General features: G+C 40.1%; 1 protein-coding gene across 1 annotated transcript; it reads right to left on the reverse strand.

Annotated features, from left to right (window-relative positions):
• Nucleotides 1-1,510: 1,510 nt before the first annotated feature.
• On the reverse strand, nt 1,511-12,035 carry LOC101858744. Its single transcript, XM_005110147.3, has 8 exons — nt 11,928-12,035; nt 9,416-9,486; nt 7,761-7,830; nt 6,865-7,000; nt 6,350-6,378; nt 5,623-5,659; nt 4,390-4,513; nt 1,511-2,167 (listed from the first exon to the last, which is right to left on the reverse strand). The coding sequence occupies exons 2-8, from the start codon at nt 9,462-9,464 to the stop codon at nt 1,971-1,973; spliced, it is 642 nt and encodes a 213-aa protein (XP_005110204.1). The 5' UTR covers nt 9,465-9,486; nt 11,928-12,035; the 3' UTR covers nt 1,511-1,970.
• Nucleotides 12,036-23,267: the final 11,232 nt, after the last annotated feature.

Genomic DNA, 23,267 nt, shown 5'->3' on the forward strand with positions numbered 1-23,267 from the left:
TGTCATCAAAATATAATATTCAATGTCAAAATGAAAACAATTCTGTTTAGGAAAACATGTTGAGCAACATATTATCATTTTAAACACCAGCTTCTAAAAGTTCCCTCAGTGAAAACAATCACTTATAAAAACAACAGTCAAACACAAATTTAAATACCTTTTCAGAGTCTAATGGTCAACAATATCTCTCTCTTGTGTGGCGTTGGTGGCCAGGTGGTTAGGCTCTCAGACTCATAACGTAAGGTCATGGGTTCGAATTCTGTCAAACACCCGGTGTTGTGTTCTTGAGAAAGGCACTTTACACAAATTTTCCTCACTTCACCCAAGAGGGAATGGGTACTGGACTATAGACAGCGAAAGACCTTGTCAATTTGTGAGTGTTTGAGTACGTGCAATTTGCAGCTTGCACTATGTGCTTTTTTGGGAAGCCTGTAAAACACATTGGGCTTGCTGCTGAGCATGGCTATGTGCTGTACAAATGCAAATATCATTGTTATTATTATTATTAAAGCCTGAGGCAAGAGCATGTTGTGTTTGTAAACCATGTGCAGTAAGTAGTCTCTGCCTTAACACACACAGGTTTTGGGAGTGCGTTTTAAAGTTTATGTGAGCCTGTGCAATAAGAGGAAGGGACACAACCACCTTAATTTCTAGATGTTATAGTGACTTCCCTTGGAGTTGATGGATGGGACTGTGTGTATGCGCGTGTGTGTGTGTGTGTGAGTGTGTGTGTGTGTGTGTGTGTGTGTGTGTGAGTGTGTGTGTGTGTGTGTGTGTGTGTGTGTGTTGGGGGGGGGGTAGAATACTTTAGCATATTGTATACCCACTAGCCTTGGACAAGCATAACAAATACTACTGGACTGACAGTAAACTGAGCAACAACCTTCTCTCACATAAGACTCAATCCTATAAATCAAGGCAGAAATTTCATAACCGACAATCTGTGACTTCCTGGGTAGTCCTGTATATTTGGGTACATATTCATATAATATTATAAGAATTTATAAAGGTAGGCTACTCTGAAACCGATGGGAGTCACGATGTGGTGAAATAAGGCGATCGTCAATTTTGGGCATGTGGAGTTATTGGTGTCGTCTTAAAGTTTGTGCAGTTTCCTTGTTATCGGTGAAAAAAATACTCATTTAGCTTAAAAAGAAGTTGTAATATATTTGAGATTGAAGAAGGTGGGGTCGCCTGGTTTCAAAGGTAGAATTAGCAAGAAAATGGCCGCCAAAGTCTGGTTATTTCCATAGCTTGATAGTCTGTGGAAACTGTAAGCTTACATTATTTGTGCTTTTTTAATCAACGTTTTTCAGAAAAATCTACCCAGAAATGTGTGCTTACTTGGACAGCAATGGTGTTCAGCCAAAAAAAAAGGAAATTTGATAAAAATTGCCAAACTGGCAGAAAAATCCCAATTTCTTCAATTCATTATTTTGACAAGCACCTGATTTCACCACGCTGCCCCACATATAGAGTATAATAAATTATCCCAACAAGACGTGTTCTCCGCATTGTACATTTTCAAAGAAAATTTTAATAAATATATTTTAACCCCTTCAAGACAAACATTTTTCTGACTTTTACTGAGCCCAATTTTGCTGGAAAGGACAATGAACACTTTCAGTCATTTAGCAGTCCCATTCAAAAATTAAAGATTTACACGATTTGTACATTTTAGTAATCAGAGAGTTAGAATCTTTCATTACGCGGGGTAGTATTGCATACAGATGTATCTCAAAGGCCGCCAAAAATGACTTACGTCTGTATGCAATACTGCCCGCGATTAGTTCTTTGGTAAAATTCGGTTAAAATCCTGTATGGTACGTTTTAGTGTGCATAATGTATGTTCATTTACAGCCTCTCAGCTCACGATGTTTGATGTATGGTGTGAGGAAGCAGTCACAAAGGGGTTAAACAATAGCAAAAGTATTCAAATGTAATTAAAATCTTTCGCCAAGCAAATCCCATTACCTCCTTTTATAACATAAAAATGTAAGAAAACTGAGCAGTGCAAGCAAATTATAAGAGGCAGTCGGTGCAGAGGCTAGGTTAAACGGGGTAGTTGTCTCTGTGGGCACCTTGAAACCGTCCGGCAGCCTCAACAAGTTTGCTGGAAACTCGTCCTGATTACGACCCTCGCACCAGTGGTCTTCAGGGTCCTCGGCTGATGGGAAGAGAAGGAAAAAAACATTTTAAACACACACACAGTAATTTGTGAGGCAGCACGGTGAAATCAGGCGCTCGTCAAAATAACGAAATCGGAGAAACAGGCATTTTCCTGCCAGTTTGGTAATTTTTCTAGAATTTCTATTTTTTGGCCTAACCTCTTTTATGTCCATATAAAAGCACATTTCCATGTGAATTTTACTGTAAAACATTGATTAACAGCAAAAAATGTGTAATTTTTCAGTTTTCAAAGACTCTTTAGCTATTGGAGTTACCAAACTTTGGCAGCCATGTTCTCACTAATTTCAACACTGAAACCAGGTGACCTCACTTCCTTCAGTCGCAGATATCTTGAGTTCTATTCAAGATAAATGGATGTTTATTTCATAGGAAACAAGGCAAATAAATCAGTTTTCAGATTATACCAATAATTTCGCAGGCCAAAAATTCCACCGCATCGCGACACATTTGTTAATCTTTTTATATGAGCTTACCACCTTGCTATAAGCAATCGGTTACTTTAAAGTTGGAAAGCATGGATCGGAAGAGCAAGAAAAGAAGGATTAAAGAATGAAAGAAGGAAAATGAAGGCAGAAACGATGCATCAACGCAAGAAAGACACAAAAATATATTTCTCTCTCTGTCTCTTTCACCCTAGTTTTGTTGGGTACCAGCCACCATGAAGGGCACTTCAATCGTCTCTATTCTGAGCAATATTCTCTTCCTCCAGCCAGCTGTGCCCCATATGCCTGAGATCTCCCTCCAGATTGCGTCCTCAAGCGGATCTTGGCCTCCCTCTCTTGGGAGATTCCATTGTAGGCTTTGCCTTGTCTTACTGTGAGCTGGCATCATATAAGAAAGTCCCCAATCCATTGCCATCTTCTTTTTTTAATCTCCCAGTCTATTGGTTGCTGTTTCGCTCTCCACAATACTATTTTTTTATGGTGATGGCGCATGCAATAATCTAGATTTTCACAATCTTCCTCAGGCAACCGTTGATAAAGGACTGTAGTTTGTTTACTATCTGTTAGTTTGTTCACTATCTGTTTTGTTGGTTTCCAGGTTTCCAATCCACATAACAATACACTTTTTACATTAGTACTGAAAGAACATAACAGTTAAGGTGTTCCCGAATATGATCCGGACATTCAGAATTGCCTTGTTAGTGAGACAACTTCCTGGGCCTTCGGCATACTGTGGTAGAGTGGCCAGTTCCTTTCCACGCCGCCTTTACCTCCCCAACTAACATAACAGCATAAACAAATGACGCCATTCCATCACTGAAGTGTGTTCATCTCTCACATGAGAGCAGTGAGTCTATTTGTTATCCATCAACCCACCAGAAGGATTCTTCTTGACCAGAAAATTTTCACCATACAGCTCGACCATCAATAATTTATTTATAGAGGCACCAGCCATCCATGTCCAGGTGCTGTTTTAGCCACACGATACATCTAACAGTTTGTCAGCCTTTTTATAGGCAGAGCCCACTTTTGTTACCTTTAAGAGGATAACATTTTCGTAATGGCCACCTACGTGTACTTTCCAAGCAGGGCATTAAACAACACCTGTCACTACATGGGTGATCCCCATCAACCACCAAATTACCGAACCACCCACTAGTGAGTAATATCGCCACACATAATGTTGTTGTTGTATTACAATCCCTTTAGCTGTGAGCATTTCGTTCTTGGCAGCGCAATGCCTCCCTCAAGTAACCACATGTCCTTATCATCTGGTCAACGCCAGAGTAGAGCAGGCTTTGTAAGTCTGTAGGAGTGTGTAGGAGCCTGTGTCGAAGAACTGCCAGGTTTGGGCAGTGAAGGAGAAGATGTTCAACGGTCTCCTTGTGGTAGTCACAGTGTCTGCAATGGGGTTCCCACATGGGATTAATTCTGTTTATGTGCTTGTTGGTGGGTAAGAGTCCTGTGCGGGCTCTGAAGATCAAAGTCTGATCAGCTCTACATAAAAGATTCTGAAATTACTTAATAAACTTCAGCAGTTTTGGTCTTTGGTCTGTTATCTTCGGTCTACGCAATGAGCTGCTCGACAAGGTTTTCGGTGATAATATAATTATGTACCGTTTCAACAGAAACAATTCTGATTGCCCAAAATAAGCAGTATAACTCGGCCTAATTAGCCTGCGTTCAACAAGAAAAACTCATTCTAAATCAGAGATGAATAATTTTCATAGCCAATTATAATATATATACCAATTACCTGGTGTGACTCCAAGCACAATTCGGTACCAGAAGCGAACGTCATGCTCTTCACACTGGTCATCACAGAAAAACTCTATGTACACGTCATCACCTCTAGAGGGTATACACCGCCACTGTTGCCCCTAGAAACAAAATGAACCAAGGAATTAAAAGGAGGAGGAGGAGGAGGAGAAAAAGGAGGAGGAAGAAAGAAGAAGAAGAAGAAACGGCTTTTGCATGGTGCAACTTCCTGCACAACAGCAAGTTCTGTGCACCTTGCAACCTATATCACTACTCCAGCAGACCTGATGGCATTCTGAAACCTTCCGAACTTCCTGGGAAGCATACAGAGCAAAGATTCCATTTCACAGGTGCTAAAACACTAATACACTGACAAGATCTTTTCCTATGTGTGGCCAAGTACTCACTCACAGCTCAGTGATGAGAGGAAAATTCATTGAAAGTGCCTTTCCCGAGGACACATTGTCTGGCCATTCTGGGCCTTCAACCCCCAAATAAAGTTATGAGTCCAGAAGCCCAAAGACACCCCAAAAACAGAAATGAATTATATAGTTTTATTAATTTTTCAGGAGTAGTGAACAGCGAGTCAGCAAGGCTCTTTTACTTGCAAGCACAGCATTAGGGGAGATTTTTGTATTGTATTGTATTGTAGTATAGGGTTTTACGGCGCTCGCAACTGCTAAGGTCATATGAGCGCGCGGGGGAGATTTTTAAGAACAATAAATAATAATAAGGATAGACTGCATTTATATAGTGCATATACCCCATCAAAAAGAAGGCTTTATGTGTCGTTTTTTTTACAAATGATTTGCAACCTTAAAGATCTTATAACATTCAGGAACGTAAAGCAAAGTATTCAGTGACAGCTATTTATTTACAGATGCTCAAAGACTAACATATTAACAAGATCTTCCACAGTCGTAGCCCTGGTGCCGAGTCTCACCTAACTGACTTGAGGAAACCCTGTGTAGTATTCTTCTATACAAAGAGACTTTCCCATAGACACAACGTTCAGCCCAGATTGGAACTTAACCTTATAGATAAAAAGTCCAGTTGCCAAACCATCAGACTACCACAGAAAAAACATCAAACTATGAAGAATATAAAGCAAGAAACACAGTACAACTTAGCCTAAAACATAAAATTATGAAGAAAATAAAACAATACACAGTACAAGCAATCTCTAAAAGAGTCACATGAAAATACTTGGAGATTTGTTGAGCAAACTTACAAAAAAGCAGAAGGTTGATGATGTCTGCGTCTTATAACTGGGGATGAAAACACACAACATATTTTAAATCTGGGAACACTTGGATCACAATTCCGTGTTAATAAAAAAAAATAAATAGCATTTGTACGGTGCATATCCCCACTCAACAGCAAGCTCTATGCACTTCACGATCTATATTATTATGTCAGCAGATTGTAACATACTCAGAAACAGCTTCAACTTCCAAGGAAACATACATAACAACCATGACAAAACAAGGAAGCTCAGACAACACCAAGCATTATTTATACAAAACCAATCTCACCCATCATTTACTCATATACATGAGCTGAACTGCAAAAGTAATAAATAACAAATTACCTACACTGACTTAAAACCTAAACTGAGGACTCATTGTAAAAGAAACCTGACATATTTAAATTCAGTACTGAGAGTAAATCTTTCAAATCAACACTCTGAATGAGATTGATAGAAATAGTTACATCATTATGCTATGAAGTTTAATGTAGTCTTCCTGTCGGTAAATATATCCACACCCTGCCCACTCGTGAGGCCATAAGACCAGCCTTTCCAGAGTCAGATTTCCACAGAAATATACTTAGGTACTTTTAGTTTAATAGTTATACAGTACTTGCAACACAAATAGGTAACTTACGTCCCAAATATTAGGGGTGTTAATGAGAGAGAATCATACAAAGAAGGAGTTATGTTGCCAGGTGTCACCTACCATAATCTTGCATTAAGTTCTGCTTCCACCTGGAGAAACACAAAAAGGATATGTTAATATTAAACCATATTATTTTTAATTAAATATTAACGCAATTTTCTTTCTGACCATTTACAAAGGTTAAATATGAACTACTTTTTACTGCTGTGAATATTTCGTAAATCATTTACCCATTTTCTCTTGAATCAAGTTATTTTACAAATTGATATATGCATGCACTAAATATGGTAGATAAAAATACAGCTTCAACCAACAATCACACCAAAGTTTAACTGCCATTTTCTCGCTACTTTTACCTACCTCTGACACTAGGCAACACCCCCCCCCCCCCCCCCCCGCCCTTCACTCACAAATGTCTCGACTTTTATTCAAATTAGACGGGAATTATTTTCAGCAAAATCAAGACAAATGAACGAGCTTTAAGTTTAAAATAATACCAATAGCCCTATATGCCCCAAAAATTGATAAACGCCTGATTCCACCGCGTCAAGACATACAATTGCTAAACAGCATACCATGATTTCTACTCTTCTATCCGTTGCTCCTGAGATTTTTATACAAGGATTCTTCTTGTCTGGACGATTGTAGTACCATCGGGACTTGGCGAAACCTAGAGGTCGTTTCCCGTCTTCACTAATCTTAGAGAAATTTCTGAAATAGAACGAAAAAAGAAACAAAGCTTAGTTCTAGCAGAAAAAGAACAAACTTGGTAGAAGACAAGCATAAATAATAATACAAGCATCAAGATTTTTATATTTTTAAAAATTTTTTGACTGGTCACTGGCCTGCAAAAGTGCAATATAATGTTTCATGGGCAAAAGTAGATCAATTTATGAGTTAAAAGGATTTTTTTTTTATGCAGACAGACCAAAGTGAACAAAATATAGCTGTAGAGGCTTGGGTACTCAGGTGAATAGGTCTTGCATGCTCAATGGTGCGGGCTCAAAGAGTTAGGATGCCATTCTCATGATAAAATACATTTCGTTAGACTGAAGGGTCAAATTCTTCTACTCTAATATAAATTATTTCTTTCTTCAGTTTGAATCAACTGTTGTCTAAACTTTGAGAGTAAAATAATAATAGTTATATCTAGTTTTCTTTTTGTTTTAGTAGAGTTTTTACGGCACTCGCAACTGTATAAGGTCATATGAGCGCCTTTCTTTGTTTAAAATCAGCATTAGACCCCTCTAACTTTTTCTTTTTGTTTCTCCTTCCACTTGCAAATACGTCAAATGATCTTTATCAAATGTATCAGGTCACTAAAAATTAGATAGACTGAACACCCTGCACAAAAGAAAACACAAACAAAAAAAAACAAAAAATTGTGCAAAGAGTGACACTGTGAGCTCAGAAACAGTAAGAAGTGTGCCTCAAGTTGCAGCTGGTCCCTTAATGGACTGTACCTACTCACCTGTCATAATTGTCCTCCGATACCGTTACATATTCGATAACATTGTCTGGGGGGCAAGCACTCTGAACCACTGTGAAAAATTTCAAAATAGTTTTGCCTTTAAAACCAAAAAAAGGTGAACATTAAAATTTAAACTGTTTCTAACAAGAAGAAAACATAAATTGTAAGGTTTTAAAAACAAAAATGATTAGCAAAGCTGAAGTAGTGATAAAGGAGGCATCATGTGAGGCAGTGTGGTGAAATCAGGCGCTCGACAAAATAAAAAAAGAGAAGAAACTGACATTTTTCCGTAGGTTTGGAAATTTTTAAAGAACTTTTGTTTTCTGGCTCAACACCTCTCATTCCATTAAAGAATACATTTCTGTGGGGATTGTACTGAAAAACGTCAATTAAAGGAATAAAAAATGTAAATTTTCAGTTACCATGGACTCTCAAAGTAAGGAAATGACTAAACTTTGGCAGCCATTTTCTCGCTAATTTTATCTATATCTCTGAGACCTAGCGACCCCCGCCTCCTTGAATCTCAAATATATTGACTTGTATTAAAGACAAATGGATAATTTTTTCATCAAAAGAAAGACAACTGAAAAAGCTTTAAGATGATACCAATAACTCCATGTGCTCAAAAATTGATGCCCAAAAAAACTGATTCCACTGCGTGGTGACACATATATATATAGAGAGTCAAATTATGCATCACGACCAATTCAGAGATCACTCTTTCTTCTTCTTGATTCTTCAAATGCTTCCCTGCTAAATCTCAGGGATAGTCGACTGCTAGTTCTTTAACCTGCACTGCCACTGATTTATATATGTGACCATTATTCCTACTTTGTAGTGCCCCTTGCCTTCAGAAACATTCTGATTTCAAAGGTACTCTCTCAATATATATATTAAAAAGTTTTTAAGCTGACAAGAGTATTTTCAGTTTTGGTAGGAATTCATTTTTTATTTTTCCTGGGTGGCAGCAGAAGCTTACTACTATTTTTGATTTTAGGACCACCATGGGATCTTCAACGTACGAGTGCAACTTGCACACACGAATTCTGAAATTTTTCGCCCTTATCCGAGAAGGCTAGGTTAAAGGTGTTCCATCTCACTTACCCTAAGATCAAGGGTGTGGCTGAGAGGCAGTAGCAGTGAGAATGAGCCAGGAAAAGCAGTAAAAGAAAGAGTTGTAAGGAAAAGGACAGAGGAACCCAGAGGTAGGGAGAAAGTGGAGATGAAAGCACATACATGACAGAACAGGACTAGAAAATAGAAAAAGAGGTGAAAGGAGAACATTTCAGAGCAGAAAATATTTTTTTGCTGCTGTCAGGATTCAATCCTGGGACTTTTTGAACGAGAGGCGAATACTGTATCTCTAGATTAAAAATAGGGAGTCAAAGAAAGACATGATATATATTTACAGATTAACATACAAAGCCTAACTGGACACTGTAAGTTTGTCGTCATTTTGAGCACTGCTGCACATGTTGCCTCTTATGTGTGTGTGTCTCTGAAGTACTTGGTTTGCAACAAAACAGTAGGGATCCAGGTGGTGGGCAGTAAATATTTTGACCCCAAGAATATATGAATGCATGTGTATATTTAATAAATGCATTTTTATAAAAACATTTTCAAGACTATGGGCCAATATTAGCCTGCATTCTTACCTGTGGCAAAGAGAGCAATTGTGATGACCATCAAACACAGAGTATTCATTTTAGTAGTAACAAATCGTTCCCTGAAACAAAAATGATCATAATATGAAATAATTTCTAAAAGGAAAGAATGGAGAGCAAAACATTCAGAAATTATTTTTTCCTTGTCAAGTTACTGTTGTGCTAACAACAACAGCATCTTTGAAGGCTAAGAAGGGCTATTCAAATGGGGTGTTACCACACACATCAACTTATGAGAGGGGTTATAATTTGTAACAAACATTTATGGAGAAAATTTTGCGCTAATATATATAAAAAAAACAGGACACTATATTATTTTCATTGTCGATTAGCACGCCTACACTGTAACCAGAGCAAAACCACACATTTCCCTGATTTCCATGACCTCCTATGGCATGACTGCTGAGAGACCCTGATGCCCTGAGTGGAATGCTGGCTATGGTGAAATTGGTTGTATCGATGGATTAGAGTACTTCTAAGAGTTGCATACATTGAAGTCCTCAGATTAAATAGTTTCTAAAAAGGAATTAGAAGATGGCACAGAAATGCAATATTAATTATATTTTAACAAAGTGGCTTTTAGCCTCAGAGTCTTGACTACCAGTCTAGCCGTACTTAGACCAAGGTTTGGCCCTATTGACTCAAACCTGTTGAGCACACAGGTCTCATTAGATCTAGATCTAGTAATTATTCAGTTTTAAAATACATGCAAGTCAGTAAGGCACCTTTTGGTTTTGTCTGAAATACAAATACTTTAGGCATTGCAAACTAAAAATTTCATTTACAATTCAGCCATCATTGTTAAGTACGGCTAGCTTGACAGTCTAGCTGTACTTATCTTAAGGGCCTATTAACATTATTAGAAAACAAGTAATTATTCAAGTTTAAAATATATATATGCACTGTCAGTAAGGTACCTGGTTCCACTTTAGGTACGGCAAACTAAAAATTTATTTACAATTCAGTAGGTCTTTTTTTGTCAGTCTAGATCTAGCCATCATAATTAAAAGTACAGCTAGCCAAGCAGTCAAGCCGTACTCTAGCCTCTTCCATATTTTAATCATCCCAAATTCTTATGAATTTTTTCCACCATTCCAGAGAGAGAGAGAGAGATCCAGAGAGAGAGAGAGAGATAGAGAGAGAGAGAAAGAGAGAGAGAGAGAGAGAGAGAGAGAGAGAGAGGAGGGGGGGAGAGAGAGAGAGAAAGAGAGAGAGAGAGAGAGAGAGAGAGAGAGAGAGAGAGAGAGAGACTAGGGAAGGAGGAGAGAGAGCAGGTTGGAAGTGGGGGGTGGAACCAGATCTAGACTAGAGGTGGTGGGTCATTTGGTGCTTTTTCAGTAGTTCCCACCCCCCTTATTTAAGCCTGACCTAGATCTACATCTCTAGATCTGTTTGATTCGCGGTGAGCTAAGATATCAAACCTAACAACTGCAAAACATTAAATTGTGGTATAATTCAGGGGGGCATGCCCCCCTGAGACCCCCCCACCTTATTTATATTAGGTTAGGGGGGGCAAGCCCCCCTGAAGCCCCCTACTTTTGGGGCCTAAACCTGTGAATAACAATTGCGGGGTGGGAACTACCGAAAAAGCGCCAGTCATTTCTCCTCATGTCAAGGAGCTCCTTTCAGTTTCAAGACAGAGAAAGATGGAGGCCACCTCTATTCTCACCCGGAGTGAGAATAGTGCAGGCGAGTCTTGTGGCTATTCTCACCCGCTGCGCATTCACCAAATTTTGCGTTCACCCTAAACCACAGAATTCTACACTGTGATAACAGAAAAATTGTAGAATTCTGTGCCGTGAACAAACGTTCCATTACAACTGTAGCCTTCTAAAAGTGTACAATTTTGTCTGTGGGCAGTGGAGAGAGAGAGAAAAAGAGAGAGAGGAGTAGCGCGAGAATTTCCGGGCAAAACAAAATGGCGACCCGCGTAGTTCGGCTCGATTCGAAAAGTTAAATAGCCGTAGCATCTTTGTAGACAACCAAATTAATTTTCTTTTGTGTTTTAACATCATTTTTTTACTTTGTTTTGGTCAATTTGATCGTCCACACCGATAGACAGTATTCAGAAAGAGACAGAGAGAGAGAGAAGAGGGGAGGAGTTGATCTTGCGAGAACTTCCGGCGGGTGAGAATAGCCACTTTCAAAGATGGAGATAACAAACGACATGGGATCACTGAGTCAAACACTGATTCTGATGTACAAGACTAAACTACTTACTATTTCTGTAGTGTACTCTACTACTAGATCTAGATCTAGGCCTTCTATTGTACTGAGTTACTGACATTGATCTAGATCTAGATCTAGATCTAAGTCTAAGTGTAGCAACGGCAACGCCCAACTCATTAAGTTTAAGAGTAAAGTAAGAGTACCGAGCTGGCATTCATGAGTCATAGATCTATCTAGAATCTAGTATAATTCGATCTATACGAAGCTCCACAGATCAGCATGACACAAAACAAGCACCCGAGTCAAGTCTCTTTTGGGCTGGCCATAAACTCACTTGGATCGAGAATAAAAACGAGAAAATGACCACGGTTATCGCAGAAGAATCATGGCAATGTTTGTAAACAAAGCCACCAACGCAAAAACTTCCTTCTTCGAACGTGACTTCCTGTGTTTTGTGTAAAATAACAATTTAATTGTTGAGAGAGCTGCAACGAAACAAAATTTTGTTCATGTATATAAACCTGAAAATTAATTCACCTGCGTGTGTTCTTACATCTTGATTAATGTATTCGTTTTGTTAGAACGCCGCCAACAAATGTTTTGAATATTGAATGTCAATGTAAGCTTAGAATCTACCTTTGTGCTTTTTCCAGATCACGCCCGCAGTGAATTTTCCGTTTTCAGCGAGGCTCAGTTTGAAGACAGAATTTTCACGCAAAATGATTTAGATAATATCTTATCAACTATTGTTGCCTCAAAGCCATATCTTTTTTATTGGCAGAGATTGATGCAATTTTTCAACGAAATAAACGTATTATTTTATGTCTGTAAAGTAAACAAATAGCCTATCGATTGGCCTACATGTATTTTGTGAGGTCGCTTTAACCCCTACTGCCCGACCCGATGTCTTCTGCGGGACATACAAATGATAAATGGACCCTACCAAAAGAAAAGGAAAGGTTTTGAAAAAGTAATTAATGCTTTGGAGGTCTTTTCAAGGAGCCAGTAAAACGTTAAGACGGGTAAAATTACTGTAGAAGTGTATAATATTATGCCAGCTTGAATTACATTCAAATAAGCAAACACAAGAGGGTTAAATTGGGACAAGGGTTATGAGTAGGCCTATAAATAAATGAAAACTAGGGACACAGGCCATAGGGTGCCCACTCTCTAAAAAAAACACCCTCCACTATCCATTCGCAAACACCTGCACCAATAAAAACATTTTGTTTTGTTTTTCAAGAAAAAGGTGAATAAGAGCCTTAATTTTTTGCTCAAACTCTTAAATTGGTAAAACTAGAGATACCCCCCCCCCCTTTTCCCCCACACCATTATAACCCCCTACTCTACCCCCACCCCGAACTCCCCATATGAAAAAGGGAAACAATAAACGTATTATAATGTTCTGCTCAAGCCTTTGGTGAATTTCAAAATACAGGAGGGACCGCTTAAAGGAGGTATGGGAGTCGCCTGATATCAGCAGAGATAAAATCAGCGAGAAAACGGCGACACCATAGATAGGCCTACCACACAGTGACCTTTCTATAGTGGCGTGGGGAATCCTAACCTCTCTTGATCTGTTCTTGGCATGATTGGGAATGTGCTGAATCTAATTATCCTGTTTCATTTAGTGTTCTGAATAAAAGCTCAAACAATCTTCCATTTGCCTTTGCAATAGCGAATATTTGTTGTCTTCTGCGGGGACCTAAAAAATATAAATGAAAAACGTGTTCTATTTGTGTCACGATGCGGTAAAATAAAGCGGTTGTTTAAAATTAAGCCTGTGGGATTATTGATATAATCTTAAATCTTGTTCATTTGCCTTGCTTTTGAAGAAAAAAAATCCATCCATTTATCTTGAATAGAAGTCAAGATTTTTTTTTTATGAGGGAGGTATGGTGTCACCTGATGTCAGAGATAAAATTAGCGAGAAAATTATGGTCTTCAGAATTTGACGATTTCCACACCGTAAGTGTCCATGGAACTTGCAAATTTACACTTTTTTGTAGTTTTCAATTAACGATTGTCAGTAAAAAACAGACATGTCTTTTTAAATGTACATATAAAGATTTAGAGCCACCCCCCCCCCCTCCCCTTTTTTAGATTGGGGTCGGCTCTCTATAACTCGTCCTTACTCACGGTCATTGTCACTGAGCGATTAATTAAAGTTTGGCGTCCCCCTAAATTTAGTTTCATTGCTACTCAGAAACCAACTTTTAAAGCAGTTTCAAGCCTTTTCTTGATCAGGACAAGGGCTTGTCAACCTTTTTTTTTTTTTTTTTCAAGCCAACGTCCATTTCTCATACCACCTACTTTAAGTGGTTAAAATTTTCGTTTCGCCCTCCAGCATGTACTTCCCATCAGAGCAAATAGAAGTATCTGTCTCAACTAGGATGATCAATACCTCCACCTGCAAAAGCAAATACCAAATCGTCCTCTTGTGGACTTTGCTGCTTAAGTTGAGATGCATTGATCTGGGCGATTCCGGCAGCGTACTTTGAACTGATAATTAAAACCTGTAGGTACTTCTATAGTTTTAACAAGAGTTTTTACTGCACTTGCAACACAATAAGGTCATATAAGTGCCGAAGAATAGATGTTTCACAAGAGAGTAACATACCTACTCAAAAAAGGAGGAGGAGAGATAAGGACGATAGATGTTTTATTGATAAAAAGGAGTAAACCACACCAGAGCACCCGCCAACCACCCACAGCAAGTACTTTTGAATCGGCAACTCGCATCAGGTTGTCCTCTATATCGCGTTCCTTCAAAGAACTTGGTCCAGCAGTCGGTTCCAAAGCGACGTCAGCTTTTGATAGAAATTTCCTACCTTAGTAAAATACAAAGTTCCATCTGCTCAGTACCAAGCATTGAGAAAGTTGACATAAAAAATGTTGAGTTTCATAACATGTCAAACTTTTGAAACATGTACTTCTTCGAAATCTTGATAACAGCTCCGAATAATCTTACGATTTTGATAGAGACGGTCTACAGCATTTGGTTTCTGAGCTTATCGTCTCAAAATGCGCCCCCCCCCCTTAAAAATAGTCACAACTCTGTAATTCTGAGGTAGCGAAATGATCTGTGACTATGCCTTGTTTTCCGTTGCTGTCTGTCGTTTCATGATTGGCTCCACACTTAAAACCATGCAACCGTTTATTTCGGTAGAAGGCCAGTAACTCCAGTTGGACTAGCGCTGTCCTCAAAGTGAGATAATCAACGAGCTTGCTTACACCTTTAGCTGTTCAATATTGCTGTGGGCTTCAATGACAGAGGTGGTACCGAACCACGTCAAATGTACCGGGCTGGCATATCACTCAGTGTTGAAAAGGGCTTTCAAGGGCACATGATGTACCCAGAGGGAACATGATACAAAACATGACAGGCAGACACAATAATGAGGAGTTAAGGACTTGCGATCCTGAATGTACGGAAATTTGAACTGCCGCAAATATCGCCCATCCCCCAGCTGAAGTCTTTGATTTGTTGGTTTGAGTAAAGAGAGAGAAGCAAATCAACACAATAGTAATCATTAAGTTCTGGGGAAAAAGAAGGTAGACAGATACAAGGTAAAAAAGTAGGACCTACCACGCCCTCCAAACATCCACTGCTGAAGTGTACAAAGTTATACAGGTTGAAGTCAAAGGAACATCAGAGAAAACAGTCTTTTTCTTTTGCTACTTCCACTAAGCAAAATATGAACCACACAAAAGACACATATGGTTTGGTGTTTATATAATATGCGTATATTATGGGTATAAAATGTTTTTATAATATGCAATCATACACAAAAATGTACAATAATAGTATAGTACGCAATATGACACTAATCAGTAATACATGTAGATGTAATGCTATTTTGACTTTCCAGCCAAAAGTTTAGAAAACCCTCAAGAAGAGGTGGACATGTACAGACAGCTACATGTAGATTCTGGCTTTTTTACCACAGTTTAATGACAAAGAAAGATAACAACCTTTTTTGTGTTCTTGATTGCTTGTTTATCGGTCTATTTGTTTCTTCGTTTGTTTTCAAGAAAATAGAGCACTTTCAGAAAACTGCGAGATCACAAGAAAGGAATTATAAATCAGAGCACTGTTTTGAATTTTTTTTGAAAAGTGAGAAATGAGGCTAGGAGGCGAGGGGGGGGGTAATAAGACGTTTATTGTTCATACTAGATTACCTAGTGTGCTTACATGTACATCTCAAAACACAGGAAATGTTGCTATTCATGTACATATGTAAGCACACAAGATAATCTGGTATCTCAAGACATAGGGAAGGGGCTCTCATGGCCAAGAGGTTAAGGTGTTCACCTCTCATTCAATAGGTTCCGGGTTCGAATCAGAATAGCGACCGAAAAATCGTCTTCTCTTAAATTGTCTCCTTTCACATCCTATCCTACTCTCTAGCAATGTTCTGTCGTCTGTTTTCGTCTCCTCTTTCTGCCCCCACCACCTCAGCTCCTTTGTCCCCTCCTTTGACTCTCTCTACAGCCTTTCTACTGCTTCTCCTTGGCTCCTTCTTACTGCTGTCTTTCAGCCACACCCCTCATCTTATGATAGCAAAGATCTGCACCTTGCCTTCTTGGACAAGGATGAAAAATCACGGAGGTCCCGTGTGCAAGTTGCGAACGTTAAAGATTCATTGGTGGTCCAAAATCGATAAGAGTAGGCTTCGGCAGCCACTTGGGCAAAATTCAAAATTTCCTACCAACTGAAAATGTTAATGTGTCCCGCGCTTATATGACCATAATTAATATTATGCAGTTGCGAGCGCGTAAAACACGTACCAACTCCCCCCACCCCCTCCTCAAAAAAGCCAACAAAACAACAACAACAACAAATAAACAAAGAAACATAGGAAGTTAAAGTTCTAAACTTCGAATAAATATTTAAACAAAAAGTTTAGATTTATAAAATGTAAGAGACAAACATTGGTGTACAAACAACAAACTCTCTACTGAGTACACGCCAGGTTGCACATTATTGGTAAATATATCGGACCTTCTAAAAAGGTCCGAGGCAAGCTAATACAGTTTTGAGCGAAAACAATAAAGGCGCATAAAATACGTTATTTTAAAATCCTCACCAAGCAATACCTGCTTTCAAAGTATCCAAGAATCTACAGCTGGATGTTCTTCAAAACACTTACTCTCATTTGTCTTTCCAATCGAAATGTTCACTTTATTGTCAAAATATTATAAAGGTCTTTGGTAGCTCGCTACCTCAGAATTACAAAGTTCTATCTGCTCATTTACTAGTTTTGAGAAATCTGACGTCAGTGGTTTTGAGTTTCACAACCTGTTTAACTTTTTCAAATGCGATTCTTTGAATAATAATATATTGACAACGACACCGAAGAATCTTACGATTTTGATAGAGCAGATAGAACATTTAATTTCTGACCTCATGGTATCAGTAACTGAAAACAGCCAAAATGTCAGATAGAACTTTGTAATTCTGAGGTAGCAAGCTGTTTACCATTGTCAATCTGTTTGCTCCAGAACAATATGTACACTTCCCAGTATCGAAGAAACTTTTTGATCAAAATTCCCAAAGAGTTAGACACGCAAAGCGGGGATGATTGTGCGTATACAAGTTAATATTATGCAGTATGGCATTTGGAATATCTACACAACCATAAAAAAGAGAAGATGGACATATCTGGGACATGTTCTGAGAATGCCGAAGACAAGATTGCCCTACCAGACGTATTATTGGAAGCCAATTGGAAAGAGAAAGCCAGGAAGACCAATTCGAAGCTATAGAGGAACAATAAGAGATGAGGAAATCCCCCAGGGCCTGGATGTGCCGAAATTGGAGGACGTGGCCAGTGACAGACAAGCGTGGCGTCGACTTCTCTCCGCCTTATGTACCTGACGGTAGAGAGAGAGAGAGAGAGAGAGAGAGAGAGAGAGAGAGAGAGAGAGAGAGAGAGAGAGAGAGAGAAGTAAGTAAGAATATTATTTTGGGAACTAGATTTCTTTACGGCGTAGGTGGCGAAGCTGTTTGGCACTTCACTGTCGCACGTTGGAGACCCGCCTTCTATTCCCTTGTGGAGAAAAACTTAACAAGTAGCTCGATGTTCTTTTTGCTGAGATGTCGTATCCCTCTTAACCGGTGTTGGCTCTGACAGGCAAGGTTGGAACCCAACTCTTAGATGATCTTAATTGTGTCGATGAGAGTGTAAACACCAACAATGAAAAACCAAAAAAAAAAAACCCAAAAACAAGAAAAAACAACTACAGTATCGAACCAGATACGGAAAGCAGGGATGTTTGTGCAGATAAAGATTAATATTTTGCATGTTAATATGGAACAGAGTACATCTTGTTGAACAAGTAAAATTTGATAGTACGGCAGTTGGCTTGGTGAGATTGTACACACAGCGTACCCTTACACCATAGTTCTCTCAGTGTGCGGTTAGCAGATGCTCTGGTCTGATCTGTTCCTTCTTTCCTATCTATCGTCCTTATCTCTCCTTCTTCTTTTTAAATGTCACATGACACCTCTTATCTTCACGCTTATTTGACCTATTTGTGTTGCGAGTGCCGTAACATTCTTACTAAAAACTAAAACAAAATGTCTTGTAAAACGAGCAAACTTCGACGGAAATTAATTAATGTCGGATGGAATGGTACCATAGTGCACACAGCCATACCCTTATACCAAAATTAATCTTTCAACGATCACCAAAATCATGTCCCCCGCGGCGCAAAGAAATTGTTCGAGTTGTTGGAACTGATGCTAGCACGATGGCCACTAGACGCCTCTCTTCCGTCCCTCTCGCCCTCTGGTCTTCCCCCTCGGACATCGCCTTCAGTGACCGCACGGATCACAGCGGCTGCCGTTATTGCTTCTGAACCAACCCGACTGCTACTGTTGTTGCTGTTGTAAGAAGCAGCAGTTGGTGGGGGTGGTGGTTGGGGGTTGCTGTTATTGCTATTGTTGTTGATGTCGTTGTCCCTTCTCATTGCTCTTCTGCTCCTCCTTTCGGCCCTTCTTCTGGCTCTCTCCTCCTCCTCCTCGTCGTTATGTGGGTTGTTAGGCCCGGTCACACCAAGCACAGTGTTGAGAGCGTTGCTCACGAGGACGGTGTCAATGCCACCGACTATCTCGTTCGTGCGTTCATCGTGCGCGCGGTTTACCGCGTCACGGTGGGATGCGTTGTCATAGTGATGCCTTGACCTACCTTCACGACCCCCTCGGCCTTCTCTACCCCGCCCACTCCTTCCTTCTGCTACCCCATCTGATTCTACATTCCTTCTTTCGCGATTTCCCCTCCTCTCATCTTCGTTTTCGACAGAACTAAATCGATGGTATCTCCTACTGTCGCTATGAAGACCCTCATCCGTTCCCTTCTCTTCATCAACATCTTCTCCTTCCATTCCCCTTCCTTCACCAGAACAACTAAAACCTTTCAACGTTTCCACACCAAGGCAAGACATAGCTGCAACCTTTGACCCTTTGCCCTTTGCCCCCTGCTCTTCTCCGGCCCCACCCCCACCGTGGACGATGTACTCCGGGTCAGCTTGACCCAGCTCGGGGTACTCATCCCTCACATCCAACACGAGGTCAATAACGTCTGTATTCACTCTCCGCATCTTGTTCACCGCGGCCTCCCATTGGTTGAGAGTGCTGAAGGGGGCGGAGCCGTGGGTGGAGTCGGAGATGGTGCTAGCCACAGGGGTGGAGCCAGGCTTAGTAGAGTCTGTAGCAGCATCAACAGGAGAAGCCGGAGGGATGTAAGAGGCGTGTAGGGGCGTGGTGAAGTCGGACACTCGGACGTCTACCTCCTTCAGAACGATGTCGTCCACGTCCCACGACTGGCCGTAGCTCTCGATCTTTTCTCTCAGCTGGGCTTCAAATCTGGGGGTGGAAAAGAATAAAAGAAATGTACAAAAGAAGAAGAACAAGAACAAGAAAAGGAAAAAACAAGAAGAAAAACAAGAAGCAGAATGACAAAGGTTATGCATCTCACAGAGAAGAAGAAGGAAAGAAGAAAAAGAAGAAGAAGAAGAAGAAGAAGAAGAAGAAGAAGAAGAAGAAGAAGAAGAAAAAATACAACAACAACAACAACAACAACAACAACAACAACAACAACAACATCATGTTTGAATGCCAAGAACAATGGCAGTTCGAATGCAGTTACATGTATTTGGACGAGTGGAGGTGCCTCTGAATATAATGACAATGGAGTGGAAAAAGAGCCTCGCTCTAGCTCGAAGATTTCTTCGAGGAGCCCACTAGGCCCATTAAGGAAACAAATTAAAAAATAACAACCCAATAACAAGAAGAAATTATTATACCTGTAGTCGGACGTGTTCACAACTGACACCGAGTCCCGCTTCAGAAAGGTATTCCTCAGTACCAAGGGGACCAACCCCGAAACCAACGTGACGAACAGATGGTTGGTGGGAGAGATATAATAGGCGTTGCCGTAGGCCATCACCACCAGGAAAACGAACAAGAGGAAGACTCCGATCTTCAGGAAGTCAATGACAGCCTATGGAGTAAATTAATTAGGTCAGATGTCAGATTGTGATGTAAAAGTGTGTGTGTTTTCCAGTCTGAGTTGCGGTAGTGGTACTGGGGTTGCTGCTCCAAATTCGTGACGGAATCAGCAGGAGCAACAACAACAACAACGACAAAAGCAACAGCAGCAGGAAAGACGACGACGACGACGTCGACAACGACAACAACAATAATAATAACAACAACAACAGCAACAACAACAACAGCAACATTGATAAGAGAAGCATAATTAAAAGAAAAACTTATTTATTCGATGAATGGAACTGAGATGTCAGCCATGCCGATGCCATGGGAAGGTAATAACAAAGTAACAAAGGTGTGATGATGATGATGATGATGATGATGATGATGATGATGATGATGATGATGATGATGATGATACATCTGCAGCTATTAATACTGTTACTACTACTGTTACTTCTTCTGCTGCCTGTAGCATGCTTACATGGATGTAGTTTTCTTCCAGCACCCCAGGGGCCCCACAAGAATCCATGGTTGCACAGTAAAAAATGAACTTCTTGGGACTGTAGAGAATGTCGTCTTTGGAGAAGAAGAGTAGCAACTGCTTCGTACGCATGCGCACGGACTTGTTCTTTACGAGGAACATCTTCTTCCGGGGAGCAGATGGAAGTAAGGATGACGTCAGAGATTTTCGGAGGACAGGATAACCTGTAGAGAGGATGAGAGGATATAGGATTTGACTGGTGTCTGTGGTGTAGCGGTTAGGCGCTTTGCTGTCGCACGCGGGAGACTCAAATTTGATTCCCGAGTGGGAAGAACATCTTTAATGAGTATCCCAGTCTTTCTGCAGTGATTTTGTATCCCATTACGCATGGGTTGGCTCTGACAGACAGGATCGGAAACTGGCGTTCCTAATAAATGATCTAAATTATGTCCATGTGTTATCATTTAAAACATGTAAGATTTGTTGCTCCTGTGCTCGCAATACTCCATGACGGATACTGCTAGTAGGTTTAACAAGCTTTACGCTGTTGAATTTCACTTTAATTTTCTCTGCCTTTAAAATGCATAATGCATTCTAGTTCTATTGATATTCTGTCCTCCTTTCTTAACCCTGTTCTTGTGTCTTTGTCTCTCTCTATCTGGCCATTTCACTCTTGTATTTGTGTATACATTTAGCGACACAGCCACTCACATACACATTTACTCTCTCTCTCTCTCTCTCTCTCTCTCTCTCTCTCTCTCTCTCTCTCTCTCTCTCTCTCTCTCTCTCTCTCTCTCTCACACACACACACACACACACACACACACACACATACACACACACATACACACAAACACACATACACAATGACATGCCACACACAGATAAACTCCTAACCTGTGTTCACTTTTGAGGCAACTTTCTCCTGCTCCTCTTCGTCATCAGAGTCCAGGGGCAACGTTTCTGGAATGACCTGAAACAACTTATTTCTCTGGTCATCCCAGGACTTCAGACTCTCTAGCCGAATCCTCTCGCTTTCCTTTGCCTTGATAGTGCCCACAATCGTTGTGTTAAAGTGCTGGTATTTCTGAGCCACACGACTGAATGAATCGCGGATATAAAGAAGCAGCAGAAGAACGACAGGGAGAATTCTGTAGACAAGCTGGGCGTCGATGAGAACTTTGATGATGAGCATAGCGACGACGTTGATGATGAAATTGGCGCCGATAGCCAGAACAATACAGACGAAGAGTATGGTGAAGAAGAACCAGTAGATTTCGCAGAAGTCAACGAAACGTTTGTCGTCGTTGGTTTTACTTTGAAGGATATGCGCTCTTCTCAAAAGCTTTTTCCAAGCTTGAAAGAATATCTTCAAAGTCGGTGCGTTCAGGATGAAAGCAATGATCAAAATTACAGGAGCAAGAAGAATGATAACTAGACCTACAGGGAGAAACAGACAGCCGAAGACCTTCACAGGATGCACGAGCTTCTTGATCATGCTCTGTGTTTTTTCCACCCGCCTCTGCAGGCTAGCTTTCCTCTCCACCACCCCGAGAACTTCCACGAACAGTCGGCCGATGTTCTGGTCAGTGGCTCCGTCCACCACAAGGATGATCATGTTGACCAGATACATGCAGGCGATGAAGGCCACGACAACTTTGCCGAAGATGGGGCCGGGGTAAAAGTTGAAACTTCTCTCCAAACCTCTGCGCTTCATTGTTTCAGCCAGTTCCTAAAGAGTGTTGGGGTGAGGACAAACAGATTATTTCGACACTGTCAATCAACCAATCAATCAATCAACCAACCAATCAACCAATCAATCAATCAATCAATCAATCAATCAATCAATCAATCAATCAATCAATCAATCAATCAATCAATCAATCAGTCAATCAACCGATCAATCAACCAATCAATCAATCTATTAATCATCAAGATCTGGCTGCAAGTATGAAGATGATGTTGGACGAAATAAACAGAAATTACTTGTTACTTACATACATAGCTTTTTACTCAGAAGTCGCAAAAGTATCATCTGGCATTATTCTATTTGGAGCAATATGTCATTTCTACATGGTATCATTCTACCAGGATATATAGGAAAGTTTCATGTGGTATCATACTATCATTCTATCCGGAAGAAGCAGAAAGTATCACCTGATATCAGTTTTCCCTGAGAAACTGCAAGTGCCGCATGATATCATTTTGTTTACTACAAAGTAGAAAGCATCACCTGGTATCGTTTTACCCAGGAGAAGCAGATATTATGACCAGGTATCTCAATTCCCTCTAGAATTCAGAAAGTATCGTATAGTATCCTTCTACCCCCTAAAAAGCAAAATGTATCACCAAGGTTAGTATCTTTCTACTCCCCAAAAAACAGAAAGTATCACCAAGAATCCTTCTAACCCCTAGAAAATAGAAAATATCAACAAGTTTAGTATCTTTCTACTCCGTAAAACCTGAAAAAACCACCTGGTATCCTCTACCCTCTAGAAAACAGAAAGTATCACCTAGTTTAATATCCTTATACCCCCTAGAAAACAGCTGGTATCCTTCTACCCTCTAGAAAACACAAAGTATCACCTGGTATTCTTCTACCCTCTAGAAAACACAAAGTATCACCTGATATCGTCTACCTCTAGAAAAAAGAAAGTATCACCTGGTATCCTCTACCCTCTAGAAAACACAAA

This window comes from Aplysia californica, unplaced genomic scaffold (genome assembly GCF_000002075.1).
Source record: "Aplysia californica isolate F4 #8 unplaced genomic scaffold, AplCal3.0 scaffold00857, whole genome shotgun sequence".
Taxonomy (NCBI): domain Eukaryota; kingdom Metazoa; phylum Mollusca; class Gastropoda; order Aplysiida; family Aplysiidae; genus Aplysia; species Aplysia californica.

Coding starts and splice junctions, on each gene's coding strand:
- LOC101858744 (XM_005110147.3), bottom strand. CDS start 9,464: ATGAATACTCTGTGTTTGATGGTCATCACAATTGCTCTCTTTGCCACA. Junction 6,379..6,864: donor ATAGAAGAGTAGAAATCATG/GTATGCTGTTTA, acceptor GTGTTTCTCCAG/GTGGAAGCAGAACTTAATGC. Junction 5,660..6,349: donor GAACTTAATGCAAGATTATG/GTAGGTGACACC, acceptor TTTCATCCCCAG/TTATAAGACGCAGACATCAT.